The 12,908-nt window shown below is 48.8% G+C and overlaps 1 protein-coding gene across 2 annotated transcripts in view; it reads left to right on the top strand.

The window, feature by feature from the left end:
• Positions 1-12,908, top strand: part of ELP1 (elongator acetyltransferase complex subunit 1) — a 216,587-nt gene that overhangs the window by 116,646 nt on the left and 87,033 nt on the right. For both annotated transcript variants that reach the window (XR_012754623.1, XM_075352448.1), the window contains exons 18-20: positions 5,186-5,291; positions 5,897-6,012; positions 8,508-8,581. Coding sequence is in view for 1 of the 2 variants with exons in the window: in XM_075352448.1 (XP_075208563.1) it covers positions 5,186-5,291; positions 5,897-6,012; positions 8,508-8,581 (296 nt within the window). In the remaining variant the exon portion in view is untranslated. The remainder of the gene's footprint in view (positions 1-5,185; positions 5,292-5,896; positions 6,013-8,507; positions 8,582-12,908) is intronic.

The following is a 12,908-nucleotide window of genomic DNA, read 5'->3' as shown; positions in this document are numbered from 1 at the left end:
CTGACATATCTTGGCATGGAGTTTCATACCCTCTCAGCGATAGTGAAGCTTCCGCTGATCAAGCAGTAGTCACTACAGAAAGGGGTACAATCTCTCCTTCAAGGCCAGTCACACCCCTTGAGGCGCCTCATGCACTTCCTGGGGAAGATGGTGGCAGCAATGGAGGCAGTCCCTTTCGCGCAGTTTCACCTGCGTCCCCTTCAATGGGACATCCTACGCAAATGGGACAGGAAGCCGACGTCCCTCGACAGGACCGTCTCCCTCTCTCAGGCGACCAAAGCTTCCCTTCGGTGGTGGCTTCTTCCCACTTCATTATCGAAGGGGATATCCTTCCTACCCCCATCCTGGGAAGTAGTCACGACAGACGCGAGTCTGTCAGGGTGGGGAGCGGTTTTTCTCCACCACAGGGCTCAGGGTACGTGGACCCAGCAAGAGTCCTCGCTTCAGATCAACGTTCTGGACATACGGGCAGTGTATCTTGCCCAGAAAGCGTTCCAGCAGTGGCTGGAGGGCAAGCAGATCCGAATTCAGTCGGACAATTCCACAGCGGTGGCATACTTCAACCACCAAGGCGACACACGCAGCCGGCAAGCCTTCCAGGAAGTCCGGCGGATTTTGATGTGGGTGGAAGCCACGGCATCCACCATATCCGCAGTTCACATCCCAGGCGTGGAAAACTGGGAAGCAGATTATTTCAGTTGCCAGGGCATGGACGCAGGGGAATGGTCCCTTCACCCGGACGTGTTTCAGGAGATCTGTTGCTGCTGGGGGGGTGCCGGACGTCGACCTCATGGCGTCCCGGCACAACAACAAGGTACCAATGTTCATGGCACGGTCTCAAGATCCCAGAGCTCTGGCGGCAGACGCCTTAGTTCAGGATTGGTCGCAGTTTCAGCTCCCTTATGTGTTTCCTCCGCTGGCACTGTTGCCCAGAGTGTTACGCAAGATCAGGACCGACTGCCGCCGCGCCATCCTCGTCGCTCCAGACTGGCCAAGGTGGTCGTGGTACCCGGATCTGGGGCATCTCACGGTCGGCCGACCGTGGACACTACCAGACCAAACAGACTTGCTATCTCGAGGGCCGTTTTTTCCATCTGAATTCTGCGGCCCTCAACCTGACTGTGTGGCCATTGAGTCCTGGACCCTAGCGTCTTCAGGGTTATCTCAAGACGTCTTTGCCACTATGAGACAGGCTAGGAAACCAACGTCCGCCAAGATCTACCACAGGACGTGGAAAATTTTCCTGTCGTGGTGCTCTGCTCAGGGTTTTTTCTCCCTGGCCTTTTGCCTTGCCCACTTTTCTGTCCTTCTTTCAATCTGGACTGGAAAAGGGTTTGTCGTTCGGCTCCCTTAAGGGACAAGTCTCAGCGCTCTCTGTGTTTTTCCAGAAGCGCCTAGCCAGGCTTCCACAGGTACGCACGTTCCTGCAGGGGGTTTGTCACATCGTTCCACCTTACAAGCGGCCGTTAGAACCCTGGGATCTAAACAGGGTTCTGATGGTTCTTCAGAAACCACCATTCGAGCCAATGAGAGATATTTCCCTCTCACAACTTTCGCAGAAAGTGGTTTTTTCTAGTAGCAGTCACTTCTCTTCGGAGAGTGACTGAGCTAGCAGCATTGTCGTGCAAAGCCCCTTTCCTGGTGTTTCACCAGGACAAGGTGGTTCTACGTCCGGTTCCGGATTTTCTCCCTAAGGTGGTATCCTCCTTTCATCTCAATCAGGATATCTCCTTGCCTTCTTTTTATCCTCATCCAGTTCACCAATGTGAAAAGGATTTGCACTTGTTAGATTTGGTGAGAGCACTCAGACTCTACATTTCTCGTACGGCGCCCCTGCGCCGCTCGGATGCACTCTTTGTCCTTGTCGCTGGCCAGCGTAAAGGGTCACAGGTTTCCAAATCAACCCTGGCTCGGTGGATCAAGGAGCCAATTATCGAAGCTTACCGTTCGGCTGGGCTTCCGGTTCCATCAGGGCTGAGGGCCCATTCTACCAGAGCCGTGGGCGCGTCCTGGGCTTTGAGGCACCAGGCTACGGCTCGGCAGGTGTGGCAGGCGGCTACCTGGTCGAGCCTGCACACTTTCACGAAGCACTATCAGGTGCATACCTATGCTTCGGCGGATGCCAGCCTAGGTAGACGAGTCCTTCAGGCGGCGGTTGCCCACCTGTAGGAAAGGGCCGTTTTACGGCTCTCTTACGAGGTATTATTTTACCCACCCAGGGACTGCTTTTGGACGTCCCAATTGTCTGGGTCTCCCAATAGAGCGACAAAGAAGAAGGGAATTTTGTTTACTTACCGTAAATTCCTTTTCTTCTAGCTCTAATTGGGAGACCCAGCACCCGCCCCTGTTTTTTTGTGTACACATGTTGTTCATGTTGAATGGTTTCAGTTCTCCGATATTCCTTCGGATTGAAGTTACTTTAAACCAGTTTATAATTCTTTTTCCTCCTTCTTGCTTTTGCACCAAAACTGAGGAGCCCGTGGGAGCACGGGGGGTGTATAGGCAGAAGGGGAGGGGCTTAACACTTTTGAGTGTAATACTTTGTGCGGCCTCCGGAGGCATAGCCTATACACCCAATTGTCTGGGTCTCCCAATTAGAGCTAGAAGAAAAGGAATTTACGGTAAGTAAACAAAATTCCCTTCATTGGGCTGCTTGGTGCAGTTTTGATTAAAATCGTTTTTATCTACTGCAGATTTTACCAGTTTCTTTGAATATTGAGTTATGTATAAACCCACCCACAATACTAATTAGCAGCTTTCTGCCTATGCACAGTGTACACACAAAGCTGTCAATCAGTGATGGGGTCGGGTTTATACAGTATCCAAAAATAAGACAGGGTCTTATATTAGTTTTTTGCTTCGAAAGATGGGCTAAAGGCCACTTTACACGCTGCGATATCGGTACCGATATCACTAGCGTGGGTACCCGCCCCCATTGGTTGTGCGACATGGGCAAATGGCTGCCCGTGGCGCACATCATCGCCCAGACCCGTCACACTAATTACCTTTCCTGCGACGTCGCTGTGACCGGCGAACCACCTCCTTTCTAAGGGGGCGGTTCGTTCAGCGTCACAGCTGCGTCAATGATCCGCCGCCCAATAGAAGCTGAGGGGCGGAGATGAGCGGGACGAACATACCGCCCACCTCCTTCCTTCCGCATTGTGGGCAGGAGGCAGGTAAGGAGAGCTTCCTCGTTCCTGCGGTGTCACACGGAGAGATGTGTGCTGCCGCAGGAACGAGGAACAACTTCGTTACTGCTGCAGCAACGATATTAAAGAGTGGACCCCCATGTCACCGATGAGCGATTTTGCACGTTTTTGCAACGATGCAAAATCGCTCAAAGGTGTCACACGCAACGGCATCGCTAAAGCGACCGGATGTGAGTCACAAATTCCGTAACCCCAGCGAGATCGCTTGAACGATGTCGCAGCGTGTAAAGCGGCCTCAAGACTTAATTTCAGGGGATGTTTTCTTTTCTATGAACAAGAGACCACATTTATTCTTGAACAAAAAATTCTGCATATATTCAAAAATAATTCAAATATAAAGCGCCATGGAATAAATGGCGCTATAAAAATAAATACTAATAACAAAAATAATGTAACAATATTCAAAAGACATTAACAATATAATCTGGCTGGGAGCATGTTGTCAGAATGGCTGCATGGTCTCCCCCCACCTATAATTATGAACAAGAATATTCTGGAAATAAACTACAAAAAAAAAACCTGTGTGTGACCACAAATTGGAGTATAAATATATATAAATATATATAGACATATTTCTCACATATCAGTGTAATACCATGTAATATGTGTTTTAAATGGAATCAAAAGCCAAAACTATGTGAGGTCAAAGACACTGTGTCCAATAAATAATAGCATATAAAATCAGGTTCATATATTCAAATACAACATGTCATCATCACATACACATGTAAGTATACACACACTGCACATACGATACATACCAGCCTGTCTACTTTTCAGTTCCTCTACACTCCTGCAGTTAAAGGACCTTTGGTGACCCCATGGTCACATGACCATGAAGTCAACAAAGGTCCTTAACCCATTTTAACCTCTGAATGGAAATGCTGGGGATCCCTAAGAGAATGGGGGCCATAAGCAATTCACCAGATGTCCCCCCCCCCCTTCAAAAAGTACGTCTTGACTGTACCTCAGGCTTATTTGTGGAGTAGGGCTTATATTTTAAGCACACTCCAAAAATCCTGTAAAATCATGCTAGGGCCTATTTTTGGGCTAGGTGTTATTTGCAAGGAAACACTGTAGTTATCTAGTCATAACCTGCTCCTGAGAAAATCCTGATTTTTATCAAGGCTGCATCATGCAGTCCAGTAAGGCTAAGTTCTCACTTCCGTTGTTTTGCATCAGTCACAATCCGTCGTCTTGAGGAATTACGGTATCCTGCAAAATATTTTGCAGGAATCCGTTTTTTCCCCATGGGCTTCTAATAGTGACGGATTGTGACTGATGGCCTTGCGTTTCCTCCGCCGCGTGACGGATCAATCATTTACTGACTAACCGTCGGGCGGGAGCAACGCAGAATGTAGCGTTTTTAGTGTGCGGCGGATCGTTTTTTTTACTGTGAGCATGCGCACAGTAAAAAACCATGATCGATTTGTAAATTCAGTTCTAGTTCCAGCTGCCGACTTTTGTGAACGATCAGCTGATCGCCCGGCGGCCGGCTGTGAACGATCAGCTGATCGCCCGGTGGCCGGCTTTTGTGAACGATTAGCTGATCACCCGGCGGCCGGCTTTTGTGAACGATCAGCTGATCGCCCAGCAGCTGGCTTTTGTGAAGCCGGGCGATCAGCTGATCGTTCACAGCCGGCCGCTGGGCGATCAGCTGATCGTTCACAAAAGCCAGCCGCCGGTAAAACAGTAAAAAGAAAACCAGAAACAGATTTGTTTTTGGGTTTTTCGCAGCATCAGTCACATCAGTTGTGCCACTATCTGCAACACATCCATTGCATGAGTCACACAACTGATTGTGACGGATGCAAAACAATGCAAGTGTTGTAAGTGACACATCACTGGAATCAGTGTCTCTTTCTCTACATTATACTGCTCTCAAATTAGGTGTCAAAAACCTGGAGATAAATTTCCTTTAATGATTTAATTGTTTGCATTGTATATTTATCCTTTCTAATGTGCTTATGTGACAGGTAGCTACAAATATCACATCCTTTGCTATATATGAGGACTTCTTGCTGTTAACCACCCACTCTCATACCTGCAGATGTGTGTCACTGAGAGATACATCAGTGAAAGGTAAGCTTTACTGGAAGTGAAATAAGCCGCCATCTTGTTAGTTAATGAGTTAAGCTGGTGTCACACATAACGACGACGACAACGACGTCGCTGCAACGTCACCATATTCTGTGACGTTGCAGCGACCTCAACAGCGACGTTGCTGTGTGTGACACATAACAACGATCAGACCCCTGCTGCGAAATCGTTGCTCGCTCCTGAATGCTCGAAGTCATTTTTTGATCGCTGCTATCCCGCTGCGCCATGCTGATAAGCTGATAATCCTTGTGTTTGACACCGCAGCAGCGACGCTACGCTACGTCTGAAACCACATAACGACCGTCGACGTCGCTATGATCGCTGCTCCGTCGCTGCTTTTTCTAATATGTTTGACAGCTTACTAACGATCATCTATGGTCGCTGCTACGTCACAGAATATGGTGACGTTGCAGCGACGTCGTTGTCGTCGTCGTTATGTGTGACACTAGCTTTATTCCTTACCTGCATTTCCATACTAATCAGGTTGCATACAATATATTGCACTTATACGTTGATTTTGAGTCTTTTTTAGTACTAATATAATCAACAAACTTTAACAGACTCAGTTTTCCAATTGTTCATTGCAGCTCTAGAAACACTCCTAAATAGCACATCAAACACTAACGATGAGACTATTCGCAAAGTGGAGCGAGGATCTCGCATTGTTACTGTGGTCCCACAGGACACCAAGGTGGTCTTACAGGTGAGCTAGTGTTTTTCTGGAGAACAATAACAAGTTACCCCATTGTTACCTTGTCCTTTACAGTACTATTTTCTGGATTCTTGAAGTAATCATGAATAACTTGTCCAGTTTGCTTCCCTGAAATGAATTGTTTAGCAGTGCAGAAGTGACTCAGGTTTGCGGTACCACGTGGAAAACATTACTACAAAGAACGGTCCTTAAAGGGGTTGTCTCAAGTACTTGTAAAAACGAGCATCTTTGCTATTTACGAAGGGATTTTTATTTCCATAATGTGCAGCTTGTCTGCAGTCTGAGTGACCAATTACCTAGATAAATAGTGCCCTCCACTTGCAGGCACTAGCCAGCCTCAGGCCTGTGAAGGTAAAGCTGCCTCCGCTAGCTGTATGGGCGACTACTCCATTTTGACAAGTGGCCCAACCATGCTGCTGACCCGAACTCTCAGTCATCAGGAGCGTGCCGCCCTTTGAAAAGAGGGAAGCTATGGACATGAGCATTTTAGTCCTGAAGAAAAGAATATGAAACATAGGCCCTGTGCGCACACTGCGTTTTTTTGCGTTTTTTGCTGCAGAAATTTCTTGAGAAAATGGTTGTAACCTTTCTGCAGACATTCCCCAGCAAAACCTAAGGAAAAAAATATAGCTGTGCGCACATTGCGTTTTTTTCTCAAGAACATTCTTTCTGCAGAATTTCTTGACAAAAAGAATGTGCATGTCACTTCTTTTCTGCAGGTGCCTGCATTTTTTGCCATAGATAATGGTAAAAAAAAACACCAGGACCAACCTGCGGAAAAACTGCACCAAAAACATGGTAAAAACGCATGCGGTTTTTGGTGCGTTTTTTGACCACTAGTGCGCTAATGTTTCAGACTCTCAAGAAATGTCTTGAGAAAAATCCTTTTTCTAGTGTGAATAGAGCCTAAAGGCTACTTTACACACTGCAGTATCGGTCCCGATATCGCTAGTGTGGGTACCCGCCCCATCTGTTGCGCGACACGGGCAAATCGCTGCTCGTGCCGCACAACATCGCCCAGACCCGTCACACATACTTACCTGCCCGGCGACGTCGCTGTGACCGGCGAACCGCCTTCTTTCTAAGGGGGCGGTCCGTGCGGCGTCACAGCGACATCACTGAGCGGCCGCCCAATAGCAGCGGAGGGGCGGAGCTGAGCGGGACGTAACATCCCGCCCACCTCCTTCCTTCCGCATAGCGGCCGGGACGCAGGTAAGGAGAGCTTCCTCGTTCCTGCGGCGTCACACATAGCGATGTGTGCTGCCGCAAGAGCGACGAACTACATCGTTACTGCTGCAGTAACGATAATCGAGAATGGACCCCCATGTCACCGATGAGCGATTTTGCACGTTTTTGCAACGATGCAAAATTGCTCATCGGTGTCACACGCAGCAACATCGCTAATGCGGCCGGATGTGCGTCACAAATTCCGTGACCCCATTAGCGATGTCGCAGCGTGTAAAGCCCCCTTAACTCTTTAAAGGGGTTTTCCACTGCAAAGATATTGATGATCTTACGATAGGTCATCAGTAACAGATAGGTTGGGGTCTGACAGCTAGCATCCCTGCCAAACAGTTGTTAAAGGGAACCTGTCAGCAGAAATTTTGCCTTAAACCTAAAAGTTTCCCCTTCTGCAGCTCCTGGGCTGCATTCTAGCAATGTTCCTATAGTTATTCTGCCCCCTTTTAGATCAAAATAAATAGTTTATAAAGTGGTACCTTTCAGTTTGAAAATCTTGTTAATGGTACACGTGGGCGGGCTGTCTGTTGTCCGTTACTGTCCCTCCTGCCGCTTTAGGCCGTCCCCCAACGCTCATTTACATACCTCAGGACGCCGCCCAGTACGTCCGAGGTCTTGCGCATGCGCCGTGCCACTGTTGCGGGACTGCACAGTGGGACCGCTGGTGACGTTGCGCAGGCACGAGATTGTGGGTGGTGCTGTGATTTTCATCAGCAAGCTCCCGCCCATAATCTCGTGCCCGCACGTTCCCCTCTGCCTTCACTGTTCTGCGCATGCCCTGTCATAAATCTGCGGCAGATCTGTGGTTGCAGTGAAATTGTGGACAATCAGTGCCAGGTTTATGGCTGTGTACAAATGGAACAATATGTCCATGATTTCACTGCAACCACCGATCTGCCAAAGATTTATCTCTGTGTGTGACAGGGCCTTAAGTGATACGTTGTTGGATTCAGGATCTCTTTGCCTATATCATGCTGCTCTCAGATGAGGTAGTAAAAACCTGCTGACACATTCGCTTTTAACTACTTTTAAAGGGTTATTCCCAAGTCAAATATTTTTTGCAAACCCACATGATATACCACAAATGTCTGTCTGATAGTTCTAGGTCCCATCACGAATACCCGCATCTATTTCGAGAACAGAATTTTTAATGATTAACCAATTAATGTGTTTATTTAAATACTTCTATAATTTATATAAAGTATTTTTTTTAGAAACAGTAGACTTATTTTATTTTATTTTTACAGATGCCACGGGGTAACTTAGAAACTATTCACCACAGGGCTCTTGTTTTGGCACAGATCCGCAAGTGGCTAGATAAGTGAGTGCAAACAGTCTAGGTTATTTTTAACACAAACTGTATTAGTTTTGTATAACTTTTGCCTCATTGTACTTTGCATGGTTTTGAAAATATCTCTACAATGAAATGGTACTCTAATATGTTAGCGATACTTTTTTGTTTGTAGATGGAGACCTCTTTTTACGGTTTTTCTATCTTGGCAGACCGCATTGACCTTACATTGGGTTTGCCATGGTTTTTGTTGTTTTGACCTTTCAGAGGTTTTTCGCTTTAAGAAAGGTGGCCTCAATTGTCCCTGAAACCTTTGTACTTCTAAAATAACAAAAAGAGCTTGCCTTTTCTGGGACTTCTCTCTAGCGGTAGCACCAGCTTTGCGCCGTTGTACCGGTCCACAGTAAACATCACAGCTGCAGCCAATCAGTGAGATCAGGCATCATGCCATCTACATAAGTGATGTACAGATTTGACATGATTTCACCATTGTAGCCAAAAAACTAAGATATGAGCAATGATGGAGAGAACATCACAGAAAAAAAGGCGATGCTGTGATATTTTTTTTTTTTATTATTATTATTATTATTATTATTTATTTATAGAGCACCATTAATTCCATGGTGCTGTACTTGAGAAGGGGTTACATACAGAATACATACACAAGTTACAATACACAGACTAGTACAGAGGGAAGAGGGCCCTGCCCTTGCAGGCTTACATTCTAAAGGATTTTGGGGAGGAGACAGTAGGTGGGGTGTAGGTTGGGCGGCAGCTCCGCACAGTGGTGGGGCGGCAGGGGGGGGGGGCAGTATTATGTCCTTTTTTAGTAAGTACCAGTGATGGAGAGCCAGCACTGAAGCTGGGGAGGGTGAATATTTGCTCTTTTTGTTATTTTACAGGTATAAAACCGTTGGGGGCCCCTTTTTTCTTAGTGGAAATCTACCCTAGCGCTGCATGCAGTACTTTTCTTGCCATCAAATCTAACCAAGTTGCTGGAGGCGTTAATGCATAAGTGACCAGAGCATTATTTGTGTTACAGCTTGTGTAATACAGCCATGTTTATTTTTCTGCTGGCTTCAGAGCTGAATCATAAAAGCAATTCTTTCGGTTTCTTTATTGAACTTTTCTTCATCGTTCCTTATGGGAGACCCAGACCATGGGTGTATAGCTACTGCCTCCGGAGGACACACAAAGTACTACACTCAAAACGTGTAGCTCCTCCCTCCGGGCTATATACACCCCCTGGATGACAATCTAACCAGTTCAATGCTTTATGTTCAGGAGGTCACACACACACATGCATTCTCTGATTTTTAATTTTTAAGTTTTTTGATTTCAAAGATATGGAAGAAAAGCGGGTCCAGTCTGGACTCCCGTCATGTCCCTTCTCACCCCACTGTGTCGGCGGTGCTGTTAAGGTTGACTTTACAAGGCTGGAGCCTTCACATGCCGTGCTCCTTCACCATCCTCTGAGGCTCTGGCTTGAAGTGGGAGCCATCACGGTCCTCTCTGCTTTACAGGAGACCGGTCTCCATCCGCAGCCCTGTCAGGATCCTGCCGGACGGAGCGTTTAACCCCCCCCAGGGACCTGGCCCTGCGTCTCAAAAGCCAAGTATTGAGACGTTTTTCAGGGGTCCCGGGTACATTTATTGAGGGGAGAGTATGTTTTGTAACTCTGCTGTGTTTTCCGTCCGGTTCTCTGGGTTTTTCCTGAGAACCGCGCGAGGGTGCCTGCTCGTCGGCCGCATGTAAAAATCTAGGCCCCGGCTTCAGTTGCGGCCTAGTTTCGGTTTCAGTCCCTCTGCATGTCAGTTTTGCAGGGGAACAGTGCGGCGCCGCCCACCGGCCGTTCAGCAGAGGGGAGGACACTCCTCTCTGAGGAGATGTTTCCCTCCTCTGTATCTCTCCTTGGCCCTCCGGATTCCCGCTCTTGGGCTAATCCCCGCCCCCCCTCCTCACTCCAGCGCCATTTTATCAGCGTTCTCACACTGATCGGCGCTGGCTGCTGCAGCTGCTGCATCCACTGGGGGTCCGAGCTGTGGAATCCGGAGGGCACACAAAAAGCGGTCTGGTAAGCCACAACCTCTGGTTGTGGGCTTTATTATACACTCTCAGGGGGTCATTCTAAAGGAGTGTATTATTTACTGCAGAGCCTCCACCTCAGCAGCATGTCTGTCACTAGGAGCAAGTCTGCTAAGCTGTACTCTGTATGCACTGCATGTAAGCTCATTCTGTCTGAACCGAGCACATACCCACATTGTGATGCCTGCTCTAACATGGTGGTGCCTCAGCCTGGAGCCTCTTCAGGGGTCCCCCCGGCTGCTCCGGCCCCGGTGGCTGAACCCCCGGCTTGGGTAGCATCTTTTTCTAGAGCTATTTCCCAGTCTTTTGCCGACTCCATGGGACAGCTGTCCCGGTCTCTGCTGACCATGCATCAGCCCCCTTCTCAGGGTGCCTCTGCTGCTCCGAGCTCTGCAGAGCTCTCAGAACATGTTTTAGGACCCCGTCCCCCTAAACGGAGACGCAGGGACCCTTCTCCTTCCTCGTCCCACGGCTCTGATTCACGAGCTGAGGTGCAGGGCGAGGAGGATACTTTTACTGTGGGCTCAGACGCTACCTCTATGTACCCCATTGACTTATCTGAGGGTGATGCGGATGTTAGTGACTTGATTGCATCCATTAACTCCGTACTGAACCTCAATCCACCAGTGTCAGAGGAACAACCCTCTCTGGTAGAAATACACCAGTTTACCTCTCCTAAGAGAGCTAGGAGTACATTTTTTAACCACTCCAGTTTTCAGGCCACTGTTACCAAGCCCAGGGCCTGTCCTGACAAACGCTTTCCAAAGCGTAGTTCTGATGACCGTTTTCCCTTTCCACCTGAGGTGGTTAAGGAGTGGGCTCAGTCCCCAAAGGTGGACCCTCCGGTGTCTAGAATCTCAGCCCGGACAGTCGTATCTGTGGCCGATGGCACCTCTCTTAAGGATCCCACTGACCGCCAGGTTGACCTTCTGGCCAAATATGTATATGAGGCGGCAGGAGCCTCGTTCTCCCCGTCTTTTGCAGCAGTGTGGGCTCTTAAGGCAGTCTCTGCCTCTCTGGCGGAGATACATTCCCTCGCCAGGGACTCTATACCCGAGATGGTTGCCTTAACTTCCCAGGCTTCGGCCTTTTCATCCTACGCCATGTCTGCCATTCTAGAGGCTTCTCACCGCACAGCGGTGGCTTCCGCTAATTCTCTCGCGATCCGCAGGATCTTGTGGCTTCGAGAGTGGAAAGCAGACGCTTCTTCTAAGAAGTACCTTGCTGGGCTCCCCTTTGCTGGGTCCCGGCTGTTCGGTGAACAACTGGATGAAATTATTAAGGAAGCTACTGGCGGGAAGAGTACTTCCTTGCCACAAACTAAAACCAGGAAACCTGTCCAGGGCAGGAACCAGTCGAGGTTTCGTTCCTTTCGTTCCTCTAACTGGTCATCCTCTAAGCCCTCAGCTTCGTCCACTACCTCAGCCAAGGATCGTAAACCGAACTGGCGCGCGAAGCCGCGTCCTCAGAAGAACGGAGGAGCCGCTGCCACTAAGGCAGCCTCCTCTTGACTATCTGGCTGCGCCAGTAACGTCCTTGGTCGGTGGCAGGCTCTCCCAGTTTGGCGACGTGTGGTTTCAACACGTCTCCGATCAGTGGGTGCGGGATATCATCTCCCACGGCTACAGGATGGAATTTTCTTCCAGCCCGCCAAACAGATTTTTTCTGTCCACTCCCCCCTGCTCCAAAGCCGCCGCCTTCTCACAGGCCGTGGCATCCTTGCAGACCAACGGTGTAATTGTTCCGGTTCCCGCCCGGGAACGGTTCAGAGGTTTCTACTCAAACCTCTTCCTAGTCCCCAAGAAGGACGGTTCATTCCGGCCCATCCTGGATCTCAAGCTTCTCAACAAGCATGTTCAGGTGCGGCGCTTTCGCATGGAATCTCTGAGATCGGTCATTGCCTCAATGACCCAAGGAGATTTTCTAGCATCCATCGACATCAGAGATGCCTATCTGCATGTGCCTATTGCGGTTTCACACCAGCGTTGGCTACGCTTTGCAATCGGAGAGGAACATTTCCAATTCGTGGCTCTCCCCTTCGGGTTAGCCACGGCCCCTCGTGTTTTCACCAAGGTCATGGCAGCAGTGGTTGCGGTCCTGCATCTCCAGGGGTTGGCAGTAATCCCCTACCTGGACGACCTTCTAGTCAAGGCCTCATCCAGTGCAGACTGCCAGCGGAGTGTCTCGCACACTCTCGCCACGCTTGTTCAATTCGGGTGGCTTGTCAATCTGCCCAAGTCCACTCTGACCCCGACCCAGGAACTTACGTACC

This window comes from Anomaloglossus baeobatrachus, chromosome 1 (assembly GCF_048569485.1).
Source record: "Anomaloglossus baeobatrachus isolate aAnoBae1 chromosome 1, aAnoBae1.hap1, whole genome shotgun sequence".
NCBI classification, from domain to species: domain Eukaryota; kingdom Metazoa; phylum Chordata; class Amphibia; order Anura; family Aromobatidae; genus Anomaloglossus; species Anomaloglossus baeobatrachus.
Note: the sequence above shows the minus strand (reverse complement) of the source record. Positions and strands in the feature narration are given on the sequence as shown.